The following is a 27742-nucleotide window of genomic DNA, read 5'->3' as shown; positions in this document are numbered from 1 at the left end:
GCCACAAAAATGCCAGCAGGGAAATGGAAGCATTATTCACATAGTGGAAAGATGCTGGCAGTTACAGCCCTTCTTCACATCCTCTTCATTATCTACCTCACCTGAAAATGCCACTGCCTTTCATGTGACTTATCCCCACATCAGACGTCCATGCAAATTAAAAAACAGAGTCAGATTTGAACCAGGGAAAAGCATTTCTTTTTTATCGGTTTTGAAACCTTTCTTTTCCAGGACTGTCATTTAAACAATGCAGAAAGCGCAGGCTCAATATAGATAGACAGAATGCGAGGGAGAGTGGAAGATGGGGAACGGCACACTCTATATTTGATGAAGTGGATCAAAGCACTGCCACGCTAGCTGCCACCACTGGCGTCTCTGCCTTTTTATTTAAATTCAATACATTATTTATTTTTAGCTTGACAAGTTAATGCGGGGTTCTTTGATAGGAACTCTGGTAAAGCGCAAGGGGCTGTGTCTTTTCATATGTTTGCCTTATATGTTTATGGGGAGCAGCAAGACAAGAAAGCCTGTCAGATAGACGCTGATGAAAGCAGCTCTGAAAATGTCACTGAGCCGCCGGAGGTGAGATGGGTCCGCAGACATGTGACATCTTTAACTGGAATGACACAGATCACCGAAAACAAAGTGGAAATTAAATCAAGCCTCTCATTTTCTCGTGGGTGGCAATGAGGAGAGACAGGCAAGCGAACACGCATACTTGTCAGATGCACACACGCTCCTTGAGATACCTTTAGTCAGCCGAGTAGATCGCAAATAGGTCCAGGGAGATTCGCCGGCATATCTCGCCATCCCCATAAAGATACCGCAGCGGCAGGACAAATGACGGAGGAGATTTATGGAGAAATCAGGCAGTTTCAGTTCTGCTAAATTGGTCTGCGTTGTTCTGCAGAGCACAAAAAAGTGCTGTTATTAAGAGAGAGTTTGGTGCAGATGCCAGGCAGGCCTCATTAATCTGATGTTAGGAGCTGCGTTATTGAATGCAGTCTTGGGGGAAGGACTTCAACGGGTTATATCCGAGAAGATGTTGTGTCTGCACTGTTGGAGGGTTAAAGATAATGGCCCACACTCATTTCTTTTTCCGATGCTCCAGAGACACCAGAGTGCAGTCATGTGATGTGATGTGATTGTGCGCTCCCTGCTTTCCAGAAACGACTGGCACATTTATGCATTTACACTCCCAAGCAAACCCACCCACGTCCAAGGCCGGAGGAACTCTCTCCGGATGGCTCTCAAACACGAGAAATCCATCTACTAAGTGTCATCGCAATGAGTTTCCTACCGCAGCTGGTTTAGGCTAATGAAATGTGTCCACTGAGGACGGCGGGGAAAACAGAGTGAAAAAATAGAGACGTTGTCGACATTCTCTATCCTTAAAGCCAAACACTCTTTTTCCATGGATTACCTGCTCACTCAGAGAATGATCAGGTAATTGAAGATAACACCACTTCAGCTTCCAAATAGTACCGTGTCAGTGCTAATACCAAGTTGGCATAACAAGTGGGTCTCAGATTGTCAGGGCGCATTTAGGACTTCATAGAGCACCGGTATTCCTTTCTAATGCCTACTGAGAGCTGCGGCTGATGCGGAACACAGAAAACGTCTCCTTTATTCCTTCATTTTAAGGGGAATATTGCAAATCGTTGCTGAAAAATAAGAAAGCGAGGCCAGACCTGGTCGGAGCGTGGGAGCGGGTCCACAATGGGGCTTGTTTAATTTTGGCTACCTAGATTTAACAACCCTGCTGCGTTTACAAAGGCTTGTTTGAAAACTAATAATGAATATCAATAGCATAATTACCGAGCTGATGAAATAAAAGAGGCCGGACACCACGCACTATTTTCCATGAAAAGGGGAAATGGACGAGAGCTCTGTCCATCAGTGTTAATTACATGGAGTTTTATTCAGCTCGTGAACTAATTAGTGTCTTTTTTGAGGCGAAATATAATGGACCACCTGGTCATTTCATTAGACGCCAAAGGCCTTTATGGGTTTAAGAGCCAATAAAGCTTGTTCTGGAGCCTTCTAATTACAAACGAATAAAAGATACGCTCATGAATATGGATGTGTAAGCCATATATGTAAAGCTTGATAATGAGGCATTTTGTGAACACTGATGCTTTCCTCTCCATACCTTTTGGACAGTGATAATAAGTGATGATAATGAAGCCTTATAGATTTATATGAGCTTTCAAAAGTTGTAGCGAAAGGATCTCGACGTTTTCGTTTTTCTCATTGGCTCTTCCTACAGCAGTTTACACTGGCAGGTAAGACAGCACATCACTTTAAAGTTAATATCACACAAGCCTAGTAACACAAATACAATCTACACACTGTCAGCACATTGCGTATATATTTGTGTGTTTGAGATGCAGAGAGATCACGGTCTGTCAGAAACATGTCTGTCTGAGCCTTCCAATACTGTGAGCTAATGCTGTTTGATGTATTAACTATGAGGATGGGGGCAGTGGGGGTGTGTTAGCATGTGTGAGTGTTTGTGTGGGAGAGAAACAGAGAAAATTAAGTGTGTTTTGCCTTTGTGTGCCGCTGAATGAGAAGGGAGGAGTGTTGAAGTTGTTTGATGTTTTAATAATGTTTCAGGCTGATTGAGTGTCTCTTTGTTAGATAGTTTCGAGTTTCAATCAATCTCTCATTTCAACCAATGAGTAAACACTTTCACAGAAATATGAACAGAAGTCACTCAAATGTGATGGCTTTGATGTGATTATGTGTGTGCGTGCATAGAGTTGAATGGAATATTGTCACTAAAAAGAACTGCAGTACCAAAACTATCGTTTCACAAATTTCGGCACCTGAGGCAGATGACAATGTGTTGCTATTCAATGTAGTTTGACAGTGCAGGAAGTGTAACGTGAAGCGTATGTTAATGTGTTTACCCATGAGATTCATTAAATGTGCTTTTTATGCACTTAGCTGATTTGACATTATCACAGTTTTATTCTGTAATTTAGCTATGAATCAAATCCTGATGGGATGTTTACAATGCTCATATGAAATATATTTTTGTAAAACAAATAATAAGGAGACCATCAGACAGAATTTTTTTTAAACATTAATTTGGTAAGACTTCTTATATTATTTCATTAGAGCAGCTTTGCATGTTGTTTGCATTTCCTGATGCCATATACATATTCCATTATGTTTTTCCATCAAAATGACTTGCTTACACATTTAGTTTTCTTTATTAATAAAAAAAACGATATTAATCATGAATTATTTGCATTTGACTTAATCTATTCACAGCTCTTGTTTCATTTCATCATTTGCCAAGGCTGTTTATTTGTTGCATATAGTATTGATTTAGTATCAGTATTGAGGAAACAGAGGCTAGTATCATAATGACGCCAAAAAGTTAATATTGATCTAACTCTAGTGTATGCAAATGTTTATGTGCATACATAGAGCATGAACACACTGGAATGTTGCCAGCATAAAGACTGTGATTTATCTCCAAGTTGGCATAGATGTATCTTTAATCAAAGCCTGTTTTGTTGCTATGCACTTTAAAATTATGTGTGTGCCTTCATCACAAGTCAGACTGAATTTGAATAATTGAAAAGCTTTGAGTTATAATGGCAACTCATTATGTTCGCAGAGCTGCCTATTGCTTTAGTTGATGTTCGGGGTTCAAAACAGCAATGGCCACTATGGCATTATAATGCATTAATGTGTGATCACAGAGAGCCTTCTTTAGGAACAAACACTGTGTATGTGTTAAAAAGAAAATAAAACTAAATAAATAAATAATAATAATAATAATAATAAAATGGTGTTAACAGTGTCTCCAGAAAACTAGCACTGAATAATTATTTTCACAAGTATGTTTAACCTGCATTTCCATAGACGTTATTACCTTGTAGCATTTTAAGTAGTTTAGCTTAGCTTAAATAAAACATTGTAACTTTTTGATTAACATATATTGTATTCCCTTTCCTGTATTGTCTAAGGAGGTCCAGATCATTTTAGCCATTCACTTCGTTCATATGGTTTATATAAGTAAAGTGGTCAAATAAATTATTCAAATAGTGAAAGAAATTATTTAGTGATTCATCTTAACCCCTGCAGATTTTTTGTCTTAGTCCAGAATTGAACCAAATGCTCCTATTCATCACAATCATTCATATTATACCAATCATGGTTCCCCTGCTTCTTTGAAGTTTTGGGGAATTGAGAAAATCTTACCTTCACCCAGAGGTGGTGACATTATTAATAAACTTCTATGCAGGGAAGCGTTTTGGATACATACACTTAACACTCGAGAACCTCTAGGTCTAAATGATGAATTGAGTTTAACATGCTTCCTTTAAACACCTAAGCATATTAAAATACAGTGTTTAAGATTAATATATTTTTACTCCCATTGTATTGTGATCTTTGTAATAATGTGGGCACTTGCCCTTTAATGATTGTTTTATGAGTGTGACACCTTGGTTCAGAGGGATGTATTTGTTTTGGGTGGCCAACGCCCCCTTAATCACACCTGTTGATGATCCTTATTAATGGCTTCATTGCTCATTCTCTCCAAGGACTCTGATGAAGATGTAACCACATCGAAACGTTAGTCATTTATTTTTTGTTATGCACCTTTAATAAATAATTTAATCAGTAGACATCTGTGCTGCACCGGCGATCCCTTTTGTTTGCATTCATATTATACATTTGAGTTGTCTAGTTTTATTATTTCTGTTTTAGAGCAAGTAGCAATGGTTCTGTAACAAGGAGTCGGAGGCGTTCGGATCCATATGCAGCATTTATTAAACAGAATGGTCATACAGGCAGAGATCAGGAATGGCGTCAGGTGTGTCAGGGATAACCAGAATCGTAATCAGAAACAATCAGGGATCGAGACAGGCAGCGGAGAATCAGAGTCGGAATAAACAGTCCAAAGGTCAAAACACAGGAATAATAAACACAGGGAAAACGCTCGGAAATGTCAGACTGGCTAAACAAGACTTCGCAGTGAGTGAGAGTGAATGTGCAGCTTTTATGTGTGTGTGTAAATGAGGTGCAGGTGTGGCAAGGAAATTGGCTGATGAATGAGGTGCAGGTGTGGCAGGGTGATTGTGATGCAGTGACTCATGGGTAATGTAGTTCGGGTGTGGTGCAACAGTATGAGAGGTGCTAGTGTCCAAGTGACATCTGGTGGTTGATGGGTGGAATGGTCCTGAGTGGAGTGCCCTCTAATGAAGTTCATGGGCACTCCATCTAATAATCGTGACATAGCCCACCCCCAAAGGAGCGGCTTCCAGATGCTCAAAACAATCTAGGAGGGCGGTGGAGCGGAGGCGGAACAGGGGGAGGGATGGAGGGCCAGGTCCATGAGGAAGTGCAGTGGACTGGGGCAGAGCAGGTGGAACTGGAGCCCTTCCTGGGCCTAACTCAGGAAAACAGGAGCCCCTCCTGGGCCTGGCATAGGAAACAGGGGCCCGCCATGGGCTTAACTCGGGAACGGGAGCCCGCCTTGGGCCTAAATCTGGAACAAGGGTCCACCAAGGCAGAGCAGGTGGCGTGGCAGCCCACCAGAGTGGAGCAGGTGGAGCTGGAGCCCACCAGGGAGGAGTAGAGGACCACCAGAGCTGAGAAGACGGGACAGAAGCCCACCAGGGCGGTGCAGAGGACCACCACAGCAGAGCAGACGGGACAGAAGCCCACCAGGGCGGTGCAGAGGACCACCACAGCCGAGCAGACGGGACAGAAGCCCACCAGGGCTGAGCAGAGGACCACCACAGCCGAGCAGACGGGACAGAAGCCCACCAGGGCGGAGCAGAGGACCACCACAGCCGAGCAGACGGGACAGAAGCCCACCAGGGCGGAGCAGAGGACCACCACAGCAGAGCAGACGGGACAGAAGCCCACCAGGGCGAAGCAGAGGACCACCACAGTGGAGTCGATGGCACCGGACCGCAAGTCTGCTCAGGTGGGACTGAAACAGAGAACATTGACAGGTTAATAGCGGCCTCCGTGGCCGTGATGAGATGGTAGCTGGCCTCCTTGGCCATTACAGGGCAGGCGGTTAGTTCATGGAGGACCTGAATGAATGAATGAGAGCTCATTGACGGCCTCCCTGGCCGTGACAGGATAGGACGAGAGCTCTGAGATGTGACGAGGCTCTGGGAGTTCGGCTGAGATGTGACGAGGCTCTGGTAGATCTGTGGTGATTTGATTGGGTTCATGAAGATCAGCTGTGACTTGACTGTGCCCATGAAGATCGTTGGTGACTTGACTTGGTTCCTGAGGATCAACTGTGACTTGACTTTGCTCATGAAGATCGTTGATGACTTGACTTTGCTCATGAAGATCGTTGATGACTTGACTTTGCTCATGAAGATCAACTGTGACTTGACTTAGTTCACGGAGGTTAATGCTGACTTGACTTTGCTCATGAAGATCGTTGGTGACTTGACTTTGCTCATGAAGATCGTTGGTGACTTGACTTTGCTCATGAAGATCGTTGGTGACTTGACTTTGCTCATGAAGATCGTTGGTGACTTGACTTGGTTCCTGAGGATCAACTGTGACTTGACTTTGCTCATGAAGATCGTTGGTGACTTGACTTTGCTCATGAAGATCGTTGGTGACTTGACTTTGCTCATGAAGATCGTTGGTGACTTGACTTTGCTCATGAAGATCGTTGGTGACTTGACTTTGCTCATGAAGATCGTTGGTGACTTGACTTGGTTCCTGAGGATCAACTGTGACTTGACTTTGCTCATGAAGATCGTTGGTGACTTGACTTTGCTCATGAAGATCGTTGGTGATTTGACTTTGCTCATGAAGATCGTTGGTGACTTGACTGTGCCCATGAAGATCGTTGGTGACTTGACTTGGTTCCTGAGGATCAACTGTGACTTGACTTAGTTCACGGAGGTTAATGGTGACTTGACTTTGCTCATGAAGATCGTTGATGACTTGACTTTGCTCATGAAGATCGTTGATGACTTGACTTTGCTCATGAAGATCGTTGATGACTTGACTTGGTTCCTGAGGATCAACTGTGACTTGACTTAGTTCACGGAGGTTAATGGTGACTTGACTTTGCTCATGAAGATCGTTGATGACTTGACTTTGCTCATGATGATCAACTGTGACTTGACTTTGCTCATGAAGATCGTTGATGACTTGACTTTGCTCATGAGGATCAACTGTGACTTGACTTTGCTCATGAAGATCGTTGGTGACTTGACTTTGCTCATGAAGATCGTTGGTGACTTGACTTTGCTCATGAATATCGTTGGTGACTTGACTTTGCTCATGAAGATCGTTGGTGACTTGACTTTGCTCATGAAGATCGTTGATGACTTGACTTGGTTCCTGAGGATCAACTGTGACTTGACTTAGTTCACGGAGGTTAATGGTGACTTGACTTTGCTCATGAAGATCGTTGATGACTTGACTTTGCTCATGAAGATCAACTGTGACTTGACTTTGCTCATGAAGATCGTTGGTGACTTGACTTTGCTCATGAAGATCGTTGGTGACTTGACTTTGCTCATGAAGATCGTTGGTGACTTGACTTTGCTCATGAAGATCGTTGGTGACTTGACTTTGCTCATGAAGATCGTTGGTGACTTGACTTTGCTCATGAAGATCGTTGGTGACTTGACTTTGCTCATGAAGATCGTTGGTGACTTGACTTTGCTCATGAAGATCGTTGGTGACTTGACTTTGCTCATGAAGATCGTTGGTGACTTGACTTTGCTCATGAAGATCGTTGGTGACTTGACTTTGCTCATGAAGATCAACGGTGACTTGACTTTGCTCATGAAGATCGTTGGTTACTTGACTTTGCTCATGAAGATCGTTGGTGACTTGACTTTGCTCATTAAGATCGTTGGTGACTTGACTTGGTTCCTGAGGATCAACTGTGACTTGACTTTGCTCATGAAGATCAACGGTGACTTGACTTTGCTCATGAAGATCAACGGTGACTTGACTTTGCTCATGAAGATCGTTGGTTACTTGACTGTGCCCATGAAGATCGTTGGTGACTTGACTTGGTTCCTGAGGATCAACTGTGACTTGACTTTGCTCATGAAGATCGTTGATGACTTTGCTCATGAAGATCGTTGATGACTTGACTTTGCTCATGAAGATCGTTGATGACTTGACTTTGCTCATGAAGATCGTTGATGACTTGACTTTGCTCATGAAGATCGTTGATGACTTGACTTTGCTCATGAAGATCGTTAATGACTTGACTTTGCTCATGAAGATCGTTGGTGACTTGACTTTGCTCATGAAGATCGTTGGTGACTTGACTTGGTTCCTGAGGATCAACTGTGACTTGACTTTGCTCATGAAGATCAACGGTGACTTAACTTTGCTCATGAAGATCAACGGTGACTTGACTTTGCTCATGAAGATCAACGGTGACTTGACTTGGTTCCTGAGGATCAACTGTGACTTGACTTGGTTCCTGAGGATCAACTGTGACTTGACTTTGCTCATGAAGATCAACGGTGACTTGACTTTGCTCATGAAGATCGTTGGTGACTTGACTTGGTTCCTGAGGATCAACTGTGACTTGACTTAGTTCACGGGAACTTGACTCGACTCTGAAAATTCAACGGTCAACTGACTCGACTCTGGAAGGCCAACAGGAACTAACCCTGACTCTGGAAGGTCAGCGAAGACTTGACCTGACTCTGGATGGTCAACAGTGACCTGATTGGACTCTTGTTCTGGACGGTCAGTGGAGACTTGACCTGACTCTGGAAAGTCGACGGGGACCTGACTTGACTCTGGAAATTCAACTGAGGCGGCCATCTTGTGCAGCGGTGTTGGGCTGGCGGCCATCTTGTGCAGCGGCGCTGGGCTGGCGGCCATCTTGTGCAGAGGCTCTGGGCTGGCGGCCATCTTGTGCAGTGGCGCTGGGCTGGCGGCCATCTTGTGCAGTGGCGCTGGGCTGGCGGCCATCTTGTGCAGTGGCGCTGGGCTGGCGGCCATCTTGTGCAGTGGCGCTGGGCTGGCGGCCATCTTGTGCAGTGGCGCTGGGCTGGCGGCCATCTTGTGCGGTGGCGCTGGGCTGGCGGCCATCTTGTGCAGAGGCTTTGGGCTGGCGGCCATCTTGTGCAGAGGCTTTGGGCTGGCGGCCATCTTGTGCAGAGGCGCTGGGCTGGCGGCCATAACAGGACAAGGCTCAGGAGTGGTGGATACTGCAAAAGTGCTGTGTTCCTCCTCCACAACACCCACAGTATATGCAGAGCTGCTCAGTTGGAGTGCCAGATCAATATAATACTGCAGAGTCCAGTGAGGATCATGCAAAGGCATGAGTGAGCCAAGCGGCTCAGATAGGCCACCACGAAAAAATATCATCAGGCACATCTCGTCCATGATAGATAAATGGGCAAACTCAATAAAGTTCTTCACATAGTCCTCGATGGGCCTAATTCCCTGACGTAAACGCATAAGTTGGCTTACTGGATTCATGGCTGACCTGGATTTACTCCTTAAAGCTGCTGGATCCTGGTTTGGCGAAGTCTTCTATAACAAGGAGTCGGAGGCGTTCGGATCCATATGCAGCATTTATTAAACAGAATGGTCATACAGGCAGAGATCAGGAATGGCGTCAGGTGTGTCAGGGATAACCAGAATCGTAATCAGAAACAAGCAGGGATCGAGACAGGCAGCGGAGAATCAGAGTCGGAATAAACAGTCCAAAGGTCAAAACACAGGAATAATAAACACAGGAATAATAAACACAGGAATAATAAACACAGGAATAATAAACACAGGAATAATAAACACAGGAATAATAAACACAGGAATAATAAACACAGGGAAAACGCTCGGAAATGTCAGACTGGCTAAACAAGACTTCGCAGTGAGTGAGAGTGAATGTGCAGCTTTTATGTGTGTGTGTAAATGAGGTGCAGGTGTGGCAAGGAAATTGGCTGATGAATGAGGTGCAGGTGTGGCAGGGTGATTGTGATGCAGTGACTCATGGGTAATGTAGTTCGGGTGTGGTGCAACAGTATGAGAGGTGCTAGTGTCCAAGTGACATCTGGTGGTTGATGGGTGGAATGGTCCTGAGTGGAGTGCCCTCTAATGAAGTTCATGGGCACTCCATCTAATAATCGTGACAGGTTCACATGTTAGTCTTTCAAGTAAATGGTCTTAATACATTGCAAATTATAGACTAGTTGTACATTCATAAAGATGTTGTTCTCCTTAGCTACTTTTTGTTAGTAACATGTGGCCAACTAATTGAAAATCATAAAAAGTTTTAGCACACTGTTTAAAATAATAATAATAATAATATAATATCAATAATAGTAATAATAATTGTACAAAAATAAAAGTAAATAAAAAAAATTATTCTTTGCTGTACATTTTACAATAAAACCTTTCACCAGAATTTCACATTTAACAGCAAAATATCTAAATGTATGCAAATCAGATACATATCAGAAGGCAATATTTTAACCAAATTATGCTATGAATTTGCAGTCTGTTTCAGTCTGTGCCTGATTTTTGTAGCTTAACAGAGCTCATCTGCATGTACTTTAGCTATATGAAAAACAACAGCTTGGACATTTGAACAACATGAGATTGTAAATCAGTAAATAATGACAGCATTTGCATTTGAGGGTGAAAAAAAAAAAATAACGTTTTAATTGCTGATCTTTATTAGCAGGAAGTGGTGTTAACACATACCGTTGCCTAAGTTTTCAAAGTGAAAAATGTGGCGTAGCCTGCAAATGTCCGCAGGGATCGAGACCATGTGTCAGATCCTTTTTTATGTGTTTTTTTTTTTCAAGCCAATTGTGAATGTCTATGCCATTTACAGTTAGACTGTGAGAGTCTGGATGTTTTAGAAGAGTTGAAAGCTCTCTGTGTATTTGACACGATCCCTACACTGATAAGGTCCCTGGAGCTTTATAGCCACGGAACTGCCGTGTTAAATACAGACTCAGGCCAGAATCTACTCCCAGTCTGCCTCTCAGTTTGTGGTCAGAAATGCACTGAAATGAGTTGCTTTAACATGGGAATAATGAGTATCGCTGTCTCTATGTCTCACTATCTGTTTCTCCTAATGTCCTGCAGTAATGTAATGGAGGTCAGTGTCTGCTGCAGAACATCACCTCTGGCTCCCGATTAGTCCACTGACCTACAAAACCCCCTATGAAAGCCCAGCAAAGCCTGTGTCTCAAATCCCAGCTTTCTGATTGGCTGAAAACATCTCCAATAAAACTAATGCGGATTTAAATTTGCAGCTTGGAGAAACCTCCTTTCCCTCCCATCTGCTATTGTAATCCCCAACTAGCTGACTCACTTCTTGATTTCCATGAGAAACGACGGGCTATCTTTGAAACAAATCCGAGAGAGGGAGAGAGAGAGAGAGAGAGAGAGAGAGAGAGAGAGAGAGACTGGTTCTGGGAAGGCTGGTACATTTCAATCCCTGTGTTATCCAGGGGTTTGGAAGCAGGTGACAGGACCCTTAAGCTTATTCAAATTAATCAACTAGTGTTGAAATGTTGTGAAATCTGCTAACTTACATGTAGACCAACACCTGCCTACTTTTCTCACATTTTTTAAGCTGATTATGGAAGAAAATAGCAGAAATGGTAGCACTGTCATATTAGTCAAAATATTTAACTAACAAATATACAAGGCATTGGGGATATAAAAGGCGATCTTGTCAATGACATGTTGTCTTGGGCCCTGATGGCAATTTATTAATAATTATGGATGCAGTGATATTGAAATTCTGTCCCGTGATGATAAGCTGATGACTAATAACCAACAAATGGCCAATATAAAAATTCTATAAATAACAATGCACAATAATCAATATAATCTTTAATACTGACTTTAATAATAACCTTCCTTAATAAATAATAAAAAAAAACATGATATAATGTTTAACAAATTTAAGTTAATATATATTCACATATTTATAAATATGAGATAATGTGCTTGTTAATGTTAACTAATCAACTTATTAAACATTACCAAATGGTTAACAGATCATTATTTGTAATGCTTACAAATGCCATTAAATTTTCAATTCATGTGATTCTTTTAATCTTCAAATCCTTACAATGTTAATAGTAGTTTACAATGTTAAAAAGCTTTATTAATAAATCATTAACAAACATTTTATAATGCTTTACAGATCATTAGTTCACGTTTAGAAATTTCATTAAACATTAATTCAATGCATATTGAACATTTACAAATGATTTTAACAGAAATTATACAATGATTACAAGTTTGTTTGTTTGTTAAGTACTTTTGAATGCTAACAAATATCATTAAACTTCAGCTCACATATTAGCTAATGCTCATTTTACATTACAAATGTTGTGAAAATATTGCTTAATTAATCATTTTAAGCACTTAACACATTATTCATGTTAGCATATTATTCATTAACTCAATCACAATCTGTAAAAGTCCCATATTTGTTTTTTGTTTGTTGTGTAGACTTCTACTATTTGCACATCTTAAATCATTTATTAATTATTTGTTAATGTTTTTGCAGTACCCAATCTAAAGTGGAAACTATTCATCAATTGTAAATGTTTATTCAACCCTTATTCAACAGTACTTTACAAATGCACACTTTTCTGAAGATCCGAGACTTTAAACACTTTACTGGCATATTTAAGTGATAATGTCAATATATTATGTAATATTTTAGAGATATACAATTTTTTTATAATACAGCTGTGTCATAATTATCCAACCCCATTCATCATTGCTGTTTTTAGTCAATTATTTGTATGGTGGGAACACAATTAAACCTTTAGAAACTCTATTAGAAAACAGAATTACCTTGAGCTGTTACACATACATACAATTAGCCCATGCTAGGAATGGGTCACGATTTTCAAATATTCGATTAGTTGATTTAATTATAGAATATCGACTACTGTAGGTTGTGCGATTATTGTCTTTAACAAATTCCCCATGTTTTCCATGCTGATGCGGTGGTGTTGCATTCATGTAAGCAGAGGGTGGCGCTGCCGGTAACGTGCCTAAAAAACAGAAGAACACATTGTATCAATAGGCACACTGTAGACTTGCATGGGATTAAAAAAAGACTTGCAAAGCATGTAACGGTTACAGTAAGGACAAAGTTCTGTGCGGACCTCAAACACCCCCGACTGGGTTAGAGGTGTGGTTGAATCCTTATTCAGAAACATGTGGAAAACAAATTACGTGTTCACATCTGATCTCTTCTGGAAGCTGATTCCAACTGCAGGCAGCATAGTAACTAAAGGAGGACTCCCCTTGTTTTGTGTGTACCCTTATTTCTAACTGACTTTATCCTAGTGATCTGAGTGCTCTGTTCGGTTTATATTCAGTGAACAGATCTGCAATATATTTCGGTCCTAGGTCATTTAGTGATATATATACGAGTAAAAGTACTTTAAAATCAATCCTAAATGTAACTGGAAGCCAGTGTAAGGACCTGAGGACTGGTGTGATATGCTCAGATTTTCTGGTTCTAGTCAGAATCCTGGCAGCAGCGTTCTGGATGAGCTGCAGCTGTCTAATGGTCTTTCTGGGAAGGCCGGTGAGGAGCCCATTACAATAGTCCACCCTGCTGGTGATGAAGGCATGAACAAGTTTCTCCAAGTCTCGACTGGAAAAAAAACATCTAATTCTTGCAATGTTTTTTAAATGATAGTATGCCGATTTAGTTACTGCTTTGACATGACTATTGAAACTAAGGTCCGTCTCCAAAATCACACCAAGATTCCTGACTTGATTTTTAGTTGTTTGACCCCTAGACTCAAGGTATGCATTCACCTTGAAAACTTCATCTTTGTTTCCAAATGCAATGACTTCAGTTTTTTCCTTATTTAACTGAAGATAGTTCTAGCACATCTAACTATTAATTTAATCAATGCATTGGCAGAGGGAGTCAATGGGGCTGTAGTCATTTGGAGATAAGACTAGGTAATCTGGGTATCATCAGCATAGCTGTTAGATTACAATACATAACATTTGACTTACCACGTAAACAAGAGTAAGGAGAGATGACTGATAGGATGATGCCGAATGATTTGCAGATCCTGAGCACCACTGAAAAACATCTCTTGTAAAATGTGTGTGGTAAGTACTGCCCCGTACGTGTGATCGTGAGTCTCGAAAGTGATTGTAAAAATCAAACGCGCATTAATAAGCGATTGAAATGCCCCACATATAAATAACAGCTCCATGATGCCCGAAGTGTATAGACAGTATAATTACCCAACTATATAATTGTGACAGAAGATATTGATGTATATTTTTTTCTCACATCTATTCCCTTTAGGTGTTCAATATTTATTTTTTTTAAATGGAAATGTCCTATCCTTATGAGACATACAGTGTCTCTCTCCCTCTTTCTCTGTTTATGAATGTTTGTGCATGTATGTGGGGGAGGGGTGGGATTTTCGAATAATAATCAAAGTGATTTTCAAATATGTTTTTTGCTTGTAATGCCCATCCCTAGCCCAGTCATGTGCTGAAATTGAGTAGCAAATATGTCAAGTCAACAGAGCTCTCACAAAATCTATAGAGAAGCTATAGTGAAGAAATAATTGTATTACTTTAGAAAGTCTAAGGCTACATGAGGATTTCCATGTCATTAAATATTCCTAGAGACACAGCTTGTAGCCTTATTCCTTAGCTTAAAATATGTTGTACCAGAAAACCTTTCAGGGTATTGAAGAAAAAGCACAATATAATAAATGCTTGATCATGGCAACTGAGGGAAAAACCTGCAATATAATGCCAAAGACTTGAAAGATGACCCGATGAAAGGAGGAAAAACATTTAAATACAGACTATAAAAAGAACACAAGGCAAGTATGGTCTTCATGTTGGGCCATCTTGCTGAATGCCATTCTTGACCAAGAAGAACATAAAAGGCCAACTTAAACATGCTAACATTCATTTACATAGACTGTGGAGTTCTGGAAGAACGTTTTATGGAGTGATCCAACTAGAACCTTTTGGACCCACGATTCAGCGGTATGTCTGGTCCAAAAAAGGCTAAGCTAATGAGTAGAAGAACACCATATTCATGGTCAAACATGTTGTTTTACTGTTGAAGGAAGTGGAAATCTTTACTGTATGAAGGACATCATGGATTCTTTGAAGTATCAGGCCATTTTGGCAAGAATTGTGATGCTTTTAATGCAAAGACTGAAGAAAATGATCAATGGACTTTCTTGCAGGATTGTCATCCCAAACTATATGCCTACATCCAAATATGATTATGCTTGGTTTAGGGATCAGTTGTAAAATGACCTTGACTGGGGTGTTAAGTCTCCAGATTTAATTGTCATTGAAGATATTTTGTTGAATTTAAAGAATGCAGTGGCAATGTGAAAGCCACATATTATCAGTAATCTGTAAGCTTTTTCAGGTGAGGAAAGGGCCAAGATTGCAGTAAAGAGGTGACCGAACCTTCTAAGCACCCCGAAGCAGTGTTTATTGGTTGTTTTAAGCAATAAAAAAACTCTGAACCAAATTTGACTATTGAGAGTTTAATAATAAATTTTGGACATGAATGTTAAAGAGCCAATTTGACTTTTTTCATTATTCATCAACTTCATTAGTTCTTTCATTAGTGACAAACAAATGTGTATTAATAACATTTCTCTAATAGTGTACTAATGCCTTTGTTGGATTGTTTTCATACAATTTTGTTTTCTGCAGTATAATGTCATGCAGGTCAAGGGGGTTGAATAATTTTGATTGCAACCGTACATATATGTATTTGAATTCCTTCTTTTCCTGTGGGTGAACATTCCATAAATGCCTACTCTTTTAATGTAAACTACTGGTACAGACTTACTCCATTTATTGCAGAGTACAGTGTAGAGCTTTGGTTCGCTTGTTTTAGTGTGAATTCAGATGCACAGAAACACACTGAGAGAGAGAGAGTGAGAAGGGGAAGTGAGCAAATGCCTTGACTTTCAAGCCATTATCACACCACACTAAGCACAGACAAACACTTTGCCTCGCATGCACACACATGAATGCGTAATCACAAACTCCTCAACTCTACATGCATCCTCGCTTAATTGGAAATGTCGGATCAATGCTTTCTGATTACCAGGTTTCACAAGATAGTTTGTTTCTGGCTTACGGCAGTGGTTTTATACGGCTCTGTTTTTTTTTTCTTCTTCTTTTTCTTTAAGAACTAACCTCTCTCACTCTCTCTCTCCCTCCCTCCCTCAGCTCACTTGCAAGACCCAGCTGTAGCCAGAGCTATACTCACCCATCTGTAATCAGCTTTTAATTCATTAAGAGGACAGAGCTTTGAATTCATCAGCTCTACGCTGTGTTGTTTCACCCACTGGCTAAAGTGGGTGGAGGATGAGATGTGAGCAGAATCATCTACTCCATCATTTGCTTGGGATCTTTGAAAGGCTTTGAATTCCTTTGATATTTGCAAACAGAATTCCAGACAAGACGTCCTTCTGATTTCAGAAGCGAAAGGAGAAAGAACATGAGCGAGCCGGCCTCGCTGCAGAAAAAAAAAGTAAGAGTCATTTTTACGTCTGGTTGAACACACTTAGGCAGCTGCCAAACCACAGGTTTGCTCGAATGGATCAATAAAATAATTTTGTCCTAGTTCCAGAGCGCTCTGAGCAGGAGATGAAAGAGATCTCCATCTTCTAATTAAAGGGGTCATATGACGTCGCTAAAAAGAACATCATCTCTGTATTTGGTGTAATGCAATGTGTTTATGTGGTTTAAAGTAAAAAAAAACATTATTTTCCACATAATGTACATTATTGTCGCTCCTTTATTCCCCGCCTTCTGAAACTTATGGATTTTTACAAAGCTCATTGTTTTGAAAAGTGTGGTGTGCTTTGATTGGCCAGCTTTCCAGTGCATTGTGCTGAATGCCTCAAGAGTGTGATGGAAATGTTACGGCCCTCACCATTAGGGATGCATTTTTCTGCAGATCGGGTATCGGTCAGACGAGACTGATCTAAATCCGATATTGTGCGTGTACTATTCTGTGTTATTGTTGAGCCCCACGAAAGGCACAAAAACATTCTAAAGCACCAAAACGTTTTTTGTGCACTACATTTAAAGTGTTCTGAAGCTGTTCCATAGTTCAGTGTGAGGTACAGATTAATATTTAAATCATTAAATAAAAAAACTTTGAAACTCTCTTCAAGAGCGCATAGTAACTTAGGTTTAAAATTGTTCAAAGAAAAGGCTCAATAAACTAGCGATTTCCGTACTAGTTGAACCAGTTCACCAAATCAGACTGAACTGTTTCGCATCTCCAGTAAAAATTAATCCACAAATTACTTAAATTATTCACTTTTTTAATTTGGCTGACACTCCCTCTGAGTCTAAATAATCCAATATCCTGGAGTAATTAAATTACTCAAACAGTACACTGACTGAACTGTGAAGAGAGAACTGAAGATGAAAATGAGCAGAGCAGCATGTGTGTTGTACTAACTTTTCTATATGGACTCTGAGGGCTGCACAGCCTGTGCACTGTGTCTCCGTGTTATTTCAAGCTCGTCATTCTGCACACGGGATGTGCATAAGCGCTCTGTGCCACTCTATATTGGCACCTTTAGTATTATATTTCTTTTCTGCGCAATCAAAGATTATTAATAGCCTTTCTTGTTATGTCCTATCTATCACATGTTGCTGCATTTATTACTGTGCTATACATTTAAAAGAAACATCTTTTAGATTTCTATATAAATGTATATACTTATTTTTCATTAATGTAATTTACAACAATACAAAGAGCAATGTGTATCCTTTTACCAGATTTTAGACGTATTCACTTTTATTTGTAAATAAAATATTTCACTAGATTTTATCAAATTATTGTGCACCCTTGATTTTTCTAGAGTATCTTTTGCTGCTGAACTATCCACTAACCTAGTTTATAATAGTCTTTTTGTAGTTGTCTATATGTAGTAGATTGTGTTTAACACACAAAAGAGTCCAATCAGGTCACCACAGATAAGTATAGAAATTCTACATTTAATAAAAAAAACTGTGCTGGTATCGGATTGGATCGGTATCGGCAGATACTCAGAATTTCCGGTATCGGATCGGTTCTCAACCCTCTACATTGCAAGTAAATTACTCGCATATGCGACTAAATCTTCACTCTGGGCAACTAAATGATGTCTAATATTAGCCAGTGGCTAATAAATTCTCAGATTTTACTCACCAGTGTGTGAGTTGGAGGCCAAGTATAAGTTTAGACCAGATATATGTTCACTCGCTGAACACTCTCTGACTGAGCGCTTCAGAGTTTCTCTCTCCGTCAATGGATGCACAGCACACCTGTGTTTGACGTACCGTAAACTCTACTGTAAAGGCGCACCACTCGCCATCGCTTTGGTGAGAGCAGAGAGAGTGAGAGAGTCTTACATACATGCAGAATTGATGCGCTACATGTAAACGATATACTTTGTTGTATTTTCCTGTCAAAATAACAGAGTTCCTATGATTTTTTTCAGCTTTTTATCTTATTGGCTGGTGCTCACCTATTATCATCCCTGTTTTGATTTCAGCAAAGTTTCAGCAGTTCGAGCGAACGCACACAACCTGATTAATATTCATGAATCCAGTAGCTCGCTAATCCTTAGTGCATTTTATAATGTGCTTAGTAGTAGAATTCGTATTATTATTATCATCTTATAAGTATTATAGTTTTTTTTTCCTTGTTTTTTTTTTTACAGAAACACTGAATGACCAACAAAGCACCACCACCAGTCCAGCTAAAATGTTCAGTTAAAATATCTATGCATTCATACATGGTGACCCAGTTTTATTTCTAATTACTAAAGTTATATCATTAAATAATACTTGATAATCATATTATAATGCTTACTGACTGATGTTAAGAGTGTACTTTCAGATATTTAAATAGCAGTGCCATTTTAAATATATATACAGTATGTATGTGTGTGTGTTCATGTGTGCTGCACGATTAATTGCATGCGATTGTCATGCATGCTGCGATTATAAACGCGATATTGCGTAGCTTGTCAGCGAACTACGGCTCTGTCTATTAAGTGCCGCTCCATTTGAAAGCAGGTGATGGACATTTACTGCTAATCACAGAACTGGCTTTACTAACGAGACACGCATGACAATCACATGTGATTAATAGTGGGGTAAAAAAAATTTAAACACAGAAAAGTAGAAAGTAGAAAGACTGAAATAGTATTTCTTGTAAAAGTACTCCAATAATCTTATAGAATACAGGTTACAGATCCATAAGAATTTCTATATTTCAATTTTTATAAAATCATGCCGTTTAGCTGTAAGTAAAGTAAGTAAGTAAATTTTATTTATATAGCACATTAAACATAGCAAAGCTATCCAAAGTGCTGAACAATGTAAAATCAAATTAAAAGTAAGAGGAAACAGAAAAGAACAAACAAGACATATAATACAATAAAACAGCAATGAAGTGAAATTAAAATGCTAAGGAGAAAAGATATGTTTTCAACCTCGATTTAAAAATGGTAATGGAAGGTGCAAGGCGGGAGTTTAGAGGCAATTGGTTCCACAGACGGGGGGCAGTGACTGAAAAGGCTCTGTCACCCTTAGTTTTCATACGGGAACGAGGGACAGATAAAAGAGCCCTGTCAGCAGATCTTAAAAGTCTTAGAAAGGTGTGTGAGGAACATACCAGAATTTAAGTCATTGCATTGTTTATTGCCAACATTTTCTTCCTCCATTCTAGAGGCATGTTAACCCTTTAAACCCTGACATATGAAATTGTAGTCTGAAACAGTTTTATTTTATTATTTTAAATGGAACCATTCATTGATATAAGCAAATATGGTGCTCATACTCAAGGAGGAAAAACACCTTTTACAAAAAAGTAAGATGAAAATTTGTAAGATCTAAGTAAGATTGTATAATAGTACAAAATACTACAGAAAATGCATATAATTATACGTTGTCACTCTTTATCTCCCAATAATATGTCTTAGTAAAATTATATTAACTTGGTTAGTTTTATTATTTTATTGTGGGGGTCAAAATATAATGCAATGCAATACATTAATCTTTTAAATCATACAGATAAACATTCCTCATAAGCATAATATATATTTATTTTGAATCATCATATCATGATTTCTCTTATAATTAGCTAATTTATTTCAGTCCATAAATGAATCTTAAAATATTAATTAAAATATAGAAGTTAATTTACCTTTTAAAAATATAAGATTTCACTGCAAAATGAGAGCCACAACCCAAAGGGCAACATTTTAGATTGATACTTAAGGCTTTATCAATGTATACCTTTACACTCCTACCTTCACTTGCTAAAAAAAAAGTATGAGAGACAGTCAATCAGATGACAGAAGGCATGTAGCAGATTGTGTACAACAGATTTTGATTGTGTTTAATATTTAGTCAATAATTTGATAATTTTGTATCCAAGTAGCGTTAATGATGCATTCTAAAACCTCTTTGTTTACGTAAGTATAGCAACACCATAAGAGAAACTGTGCTCGCTTTTCATTGGTTCTCATGTATATCGTCAATGCGGACGATTTAAATGTGTTAAATGTATAGGATTTGAGAACTGGGGCAGTTTCCCACACCACCTTTACAGTACTTCTACAAAACCACTGTGATACAGTAACTGTCTTTAGTAGTATAATTTTTAACTGTGTACTATCTTCCAAGCTATTCCATCATAGTCTATTAATAGTAATGCAAAAAAACTATTCCGATGGGAGCTCCTAAAGTCTAGCGCACGCTGTCATCTCTTCCCACAATCCCATTATATATCAGGTCCTTAAAGCAATTTGAAGCTGAGCTCCATGCATGCCTTCCAGCCAGGAGCTTTAGGGTCTGAGATATTAACTCTAAAATGGAGGTTTAAGAAGGAAAAAGGTGTCCACTTGGGAGTGGATAGTGAGGATTAATTTCTCAAGTGCTTTTCTCTCTCTTTTTTGTGCCTCTCTCCTTTCCCTTCCACCTCCATGTTGTGGCTTAATATTCCGACTGGCTCTCCCAGTGTCACTCAATATTTTCAAAACAAGGACTTTCAGAACACAGCACAAATGAAATGCAATTTAGGACACCCAGCCCAAGTGTTTGCCCACCTCTGAATGCAAACACTTGCAGTGGGGCCGACCAAGTGCATCCCTCAGGATAAAGGACTTATTGCAGAAAAACGGCTGCTTGATCCACCAAGATTAAATGGTAATATTCAGAAAACTTGACACTTGCGCACCACTGACACAGCTCCACTTTCTAATGTTGTAAAAGAGACTTGTGTTATTATTTTATGTTATGCTGTGACGGATCCGTACTATTCTCTCTCACAGGAAGTTAGATTTTTCACGTCGGAAAATTGCAGGTATATACCTCTCATATGTTATGAAATGGGTTTTTCTCCCCGGTCTTAAAAGAATCGGCAGATGTCTCGAGTGCCCTCTGATATGAAAAATTCAATTTAAAAGGATGAGAGAGAGAATGGCGCCCGGGCCTATTTTCATTCTCTCACACGAAGAGATATGAGAATGATGTTCTATTGTGAGGGGGAAATGATGCCAATCGAACTGCAGAGAAATTCCTTCATAATTCAATTCAATTTCCTCCAAATCCCAATGGCAGCCTACAGTTCCAGAAAGGTGGGGTGGGGGGGAGATGGAGAGATTGTGAGGAGGCAGAGAGGGAGTGACAGATGCCAGGTGAGAAAAGGGAGGAGAGAAAAGTAAAATATATAGGGTGTGAAGAAACTGGGAGGAGAAAAAGGTTAAAATTTAGATGGTGTGAAGGAAGTAAAGGTGAGATGGAGAAGTGTTACAAAGAGTGTAGATTAGAGTGTTTGTTTCGCATCTTATCCTGCTGATGGACAGGAGGCCGAAGAGTTTGAAAGGTTATGGGTTCACGGCAAGGTCAACAGTGACAGCCATTGCACTCTAAGAAGATAATGCCAAAGCTGAGTTGCGGATTCGGCTACTATATGTTTTCCCAGTCAGGACAGAGATTCTTCTAGATTAGATGGCTATCATCTGATGTTGCAGACAACAGAAATGATGTTATTTATCTTGCGCTCACCATAATCATTTATTGAATATAGTGTAGACCAGGGCTTATCAACTTTTACAAATATCTCACAAAGACTCAGAAACCCAGAAATGTAATAAAGGTAGATGAATTTTTTTAGAACAACTTAAAATCGAGAACAACTTAATTAGGAATTAAAATGTATACAAGTATATAAGATCTCTATTTGAATGTTTATTCAAATAGTTAGAGTTGATTGTTTAAGAGCATTTAGCTGTCAGGTTTCCTTTTGACCTAAATATCCGTAAAAAAATATAGTGTTTTTTTTTTTTTTTTTTTTTTTAAACATTGGTAATACATTAATGCACTGCTTGTTATATTTTCATCATCAGTATTTTTTATTATTAGTTTAATTATCATGTCGTCATTGTAATGTAATAATAATAAAAAAAAAACTTGTTAAAACTTTAACAAGCATTTCTATCTGTAATTTCGTTGACAAGATTAACACTAGGAGCATTCACTGAGAAAGCATTATGCTGGCTTTTAGTGCTCCTTAATTGCCCACGTTGTCTTTTCTTGGTGGCCAATTTACTAAAGAATTATGTAAATTATGTAAAGGTGTAATTCTCTTTCAGATGTGAATGTGTGTTCGTCTACACCTTACATTAGAATGCATGCCCAATTATAGTGTTCTTCTCTATAATTTGATCATCATTTGATTAAAAACTGCTGCCATGATCAGTAGAAAATGTGCACAAGCATCTCTTTGTCATAAAATTGTGATTCCTACCAGCTTTTTTGTGCATGTTAATAGAGCAGTGTTCATTGCGGAACGAAAATACCACTGAGTTTTGTGAATAAGGCTTAATTTGCATAGAAATGACACTAAGTTAATTCAGGTGCTATTTCAGCACATTTACCTGAATTTTATTCAGAATATCTACTTTAGCGTTCTGCAGAGATGACAGAGTTTTCATTGAATTATAAACTCCCTTTAATTTGGATTGTGAGTGATTAAGACTCTAAATTTTATATTGAAAAAAAAAATGCTGCAAACAAAAGTAGCATGCTTACTGTTAAGTGAATTAACTGCCTATGTTCTGTATTTTATACTGCATCTCTTCACAGATCCCCAGCGTTCCCTCATTTACAACTTTGTCCCTAGACCAATAAAGTGAAGTATGGATGCTTTCATTTAACTTTTTAGAATTTTGTAATTTTTTCAAAGCATTGAAAACAACTTTTTGTGCAGATGTTTCATTGACATGTCTGGAAAGGTCTGTTGTGCTGTCTGCTGTGATATATTATGTTAGAAATTGAAGGTTGTTTTCTCAGCTACTGTCCTATTGTTAATTTAGAGATCTTTCCTGCCCTTGTGCACCCACACTGAGTAGGAGATGTAGTGTGAACCACTGTGCTCTCGCTTGGTTTAAGTCAGTGGGTGAACTCTTGCCGCCATGCGTTAGTTAAAGGGGATCTGAACGAGCGTTCAGGCTGCAGGGCTGCAGGCGTGTGTGAGGATCAATGAGCCGCTGCTTCAGAAGGCATGTAGAGCAGAGGAAAAATGAGCTGCGCAAACAAACATGACAATGAAGAAGTGCACCTCGGAAGAGATGCAGCCAGCATAAAATCACAGAGAGCTGAGAAGGGGTGGGGGGGTAGGCACATACGGATCTGTTCTTATTTTCCATCCGACTCTTGCCTCTTCTGCTTTTCTTCTTCCATCTTCCAGAGTTGTGTTTTTCCTTTTTTTTGTAGGTGCAATAGCTTGGAGGCAAGAAGTGTGACACTAGGGTCTTCAAAGAGTCCAGACTTATCATAGAGACACAGGGAGGGAGAAATAGGGAGTTGAGGATGGGCACTCTTGGAATGTGTTGGAGAATGAAACAGAATGGGGGGGGGGGGGGGGGGGGGTCACGAACACCGGAAAAAGTGAAGACATGAAACAAGAAGAAGAGGGTATAGTGATTGAAATGAGAGAGGGCAGGAGAAAGCCATTGTCAGACCTGTTTAGCATTCACTAGTGGCTAATTGCACCAGCAAAGCTTGGTAGATACAAAAACCCCTCTGTGTCTGAGAGACATGAGAGCTTCTCCCTCAATAGATCTCCCTCCTTGCCTGGAAAACGGTACTCTTAAAGCAGAATTTTTAAAACGGGTACAGGGTTTGAGGCTGCAGCAGCACTGACACAGTAAAAGCCTGCATTGGCCCTACACAGAGTACAGGGGATCGAGCTGCCACTTCTAATGACAAATCTCATAGTTCACGCCATTTGGTATGACAGCATGCAGGAGTAATAGGCTGAATGAATCACTGGTAGGAAAAGCTCAGCCTCGCCACCCTGCCTACAGCTTAAACCACTCCATGTATCGGCTATCCATTTGTGGGCTATTTGATCTCAAACCACACCTCGTATGTGATGAATAGACAAATATCAGGCAGCGCTCCATTATACACTATACATTATACAGATGTATACATTATACAACCCCCCAGCCCAGCAAATGTCAATTTCTCCCACTGTCTCTGGGTTTTATTTCTGTCAAGTGAAATGGTCTTGCATATTCTATATTGCATGTTTGTATTATTCCATTTTTTCCATGTGCACTGTTCTAGTTTTTCTCCAATTCCTTAAGGGTCATGTTATCTATCTCTTTACTTTGTCCAATCATATTTGTGTTGCAAAATCAAACCGTTCTTTGGCTTTAAGTCCAGTTTAACAGCCAGTCCCAGTAACCCTAATACAGTTCTCCATTACTGGCCTTGGAGACAGCAGATTAGCACTCAACCTCTCCAGTCCAAGTCTCTCTACAATCTAAGTCTCAGTCTCCAGTCCAAGATCCCTCTCCAATCCAATGCTCCCTGCCTAGTCTCTCCAAAGTAAGACTTTCTGTCTGGTCCAAATCTCTCTGTCCTATCCGAGACCTTTTCCAATCCAGGACTCCCTGCCTATTTCTGGGCTGTCTCTCCAAAGCAAGTCTCTCAGCCTGATCCAATTCTCTCTCTCTGATCCAAGACTCTCTGACCTGTCCAAGATTATCTGCCCAGCACAAGACACTCTCCAATCCAAGACTCTGTCCACTCTACAATCTTAAGATTCTCTCTCAGACTCTTCTTCTAATCTAAGACTCTACAAGACCCTCTGCCTTCAAAGTTCCCAACTTTGAAAAAACATGCAGGTCGATTCTAATCAGGGATCACTTTATTCCAGGCATCAGTGCAGATCTCAAGCCAGCTAGAATGGAGACTGGGCCTCTTACATCCCAAGCCAAGGCCCTGTTCCTTTATCTTGGTCCTGCCTCACTGCTACCCCTGTTACACAACCCCCCACCCCCCCATCCCATATCTGCAGTGCTCCCCCTGGAGGGAGAGAGAGAGACTGGACCATGTGCTGAGACTCTACCCCATCTGCAGAACTGCAGAGCTGCAGCTTCCAGCAATAAGGGGGGATAAAAATGCTGACTCTCGAGCAATGCCTGTAGGAGCAGTTTAAGCAAGAACCCATATTTAAATAACTAAATGCCTCTCTAAGGTTTAAATAGCAACATGTCTAAAGTACAATTCTAGCTGCTGAGAATGCCATTATTCCAGGATGGTACCTGGGATGGCAATGATATTAGCAATTAAAATATCATAACTGTAATAACATTCTTTCCCTAATAAAACCACACTTGAGGATTTTTTTTTTCAAAGTCCCTTACTGTAGATCAAACACTACAATTTGCATACTACATGTGGCCTTGTAATCACTGCATCCCTTTACAGTGATCAAGCAGTGCCATTTGCATTTTCTACAAAGCATGATAAGAACATTTTACAATAGATAAAACAATGACTAAAATGTGCACCACCCGAAGAAGGGTTTGCACGTGGTCCCTTGCACATCAAAGACTACAAATTAATAAGAAAACTTAAAAAGGAAATATTTTAAAGAGATATATTTAGGAAATATATTAAAAAGTTACCGCCCCAAGACAAAGCATGCCTTGGTTTCCCCCTATATATTTTTCTCTATTCCACACACATACAACACTTCCACACAGTTCTGACAACAGTAGGAATAATCTTGTGACTCCATGTCTGAGTTTGCTAAGGAAGTCGATGTAATTAATTTGCAGTGAGAATGTTCGTCTACTCACTTCAGTGCCTCACTAACCGTAAATACCAGGGCACAAGGGAGCACACGAAGAACAGGCCTACAACTCATGAAAGTGACAGACCACAAAGTACAAATGTTCAGTGGAAGTGTGTGTTCAGTGTATGAGCAATGAGGGGATGTGTGAAAGTAAATTGATTTAGGGTGGGCAGAATGACCAAGATCTTATATCACCGTACAAGTAATTTAATGTCATGGTAAGAGTATATATCACAATATAGTTAATGTTGCTAGAAATCAAACCCCTAAATGTATATATCTAGTATATGTAGTACATATGAGTTTATATAACATTAATGCATGGTTATTTAATATATAAAACATCATGGGGTTTGATTTCAATCAACCATTTATGTATGCATAGTTGCGATCACACCACAGTTGAATTCTCTAGTACTGCAAGTTGCAAGTTACTTCTAAAACTGTAGCATGTATGTAAATGAGCAATATGTTGCATGACTAGCTACGCAAATGTACAAATTAGCAATATTTGTGTGCGCACTGCATTTCTGAACAATTTGGACATTCAATTTCAGGAGAAGTCAAGAACATTGTTGATGAATGAGCTTATAAATAAACATGCTGAATTACAGGATAAAAAGAAAGCCTTACAACTTTGGGATGGTGAAGTACGTAGCGTTAATGGTCTCTCTATACAGGTACGTTGTAAATGGCAGTGTTAATGGGCTTTTTATATGAACTAAAATTGCTCTCTTAATGGCCCTAATTCCTACTCTAAAATGGTTCTGTTTGCCAGTCTGTGTGTGTTTGTATGTGTGTGTGCAGCCTGGCACTATCGATCCCTCCCTGCAGTCGGAGAGCTGTGAGCTCACACAGAATTGGGAATGGAGTTTTTTTTTTTTTTTTTTTTGCAGGATTCTGTGATTTCCACTGTTTTATGAGCTCTGCTCCTCTGTATTTCAGCATGAGTGTTTGCCCTCATTGGCCTTGTGAAAAACAACGTGGTCACCTAAGCAGTGATATCGAAGAAGGGTTGTATTGCTTTCTCCCCTCTGCCGAGAGATACTCTAATAAGTGATTCCCTCTTTACCATTTCCCCTCAATTTGAACAAAATGTTTCCTCATTAGCCGCTCCTCTGGAAATTACATATTGAAAATGCCCCTCTGCTGAAGTGTGATATTACAAATTTAGTGGTCAATTAGCCTAGTTTTGGGGCCTAAAGTTATAATTACATTGTTTTGTGACTGAAAGCCCCTCTTTCCTCTCGATCGCAGCTCCCGCATCGCAGAGTGACATTCTCTACAGCCAATCCAGTGCAAGATCAGCAGGACTCCTCTCAGCAGAGTTACTATGACAGTGGTCTGGAGGAATCTGAGACCCCCAGCAGCAAGAGCTCTTCAGGACCACGTATCGGCCCCCTTGCCCTGCCCGAGGACCACTATGAAAGGACCACCCCTGATGGCAGCATCGGAGAGATGGAACACCCAGAAACCGGTAGGCAATTTAGACTTCTGTTACATCTCATTTGGCAGGGTAACACTGGATCCAGTGAAAAGTTGGCCAAATTTTGTCAACACTGCTTTGTTTTGGCCGAAGCT

The 27742-nt window shown here is 39.9% G+C and overlaps 1 protein-coding gene across 1 annotated transcript in view; it reads left to right on the top strand.

The window, feature by feature from the left end:
• Positions 1-27742, top strand: part of LOC132127306 (protocadherin-1-like) — a 90623-nt gene that overhangs the window by 35558 nt on the left and 27323 nt on the right. Inside the window, exon 4 of the mRNA XM_059539103.1 lies at positions 27419-27638. Within this exon, the coding sequence (XP_059395086.1) occupies positions 27419-27638 (220 nt within the window). The remainder of the gene's footprint in view (positions 1-27418; positions 27639-27742) is intronic.

This window comes from Carassius carassius, chromosome 45 (genome assembly GCF_963082965.1).
Source record: "Carassius carassius chromosome 45, fCarCar2.1, whole genome shotgun sequence".
Taxonomy (NCBI): domain Eukaryota; kingdom Metazoa; phylum Chordata; class Actinopteri; order Cypriniformes; family Cyprinidae; genus Carassius; species Carassius carassius.
Note: the sequence above shows the minus strand (reverse complement) of the source record. Positions and strands in the feature narration are given on the sequence as shown.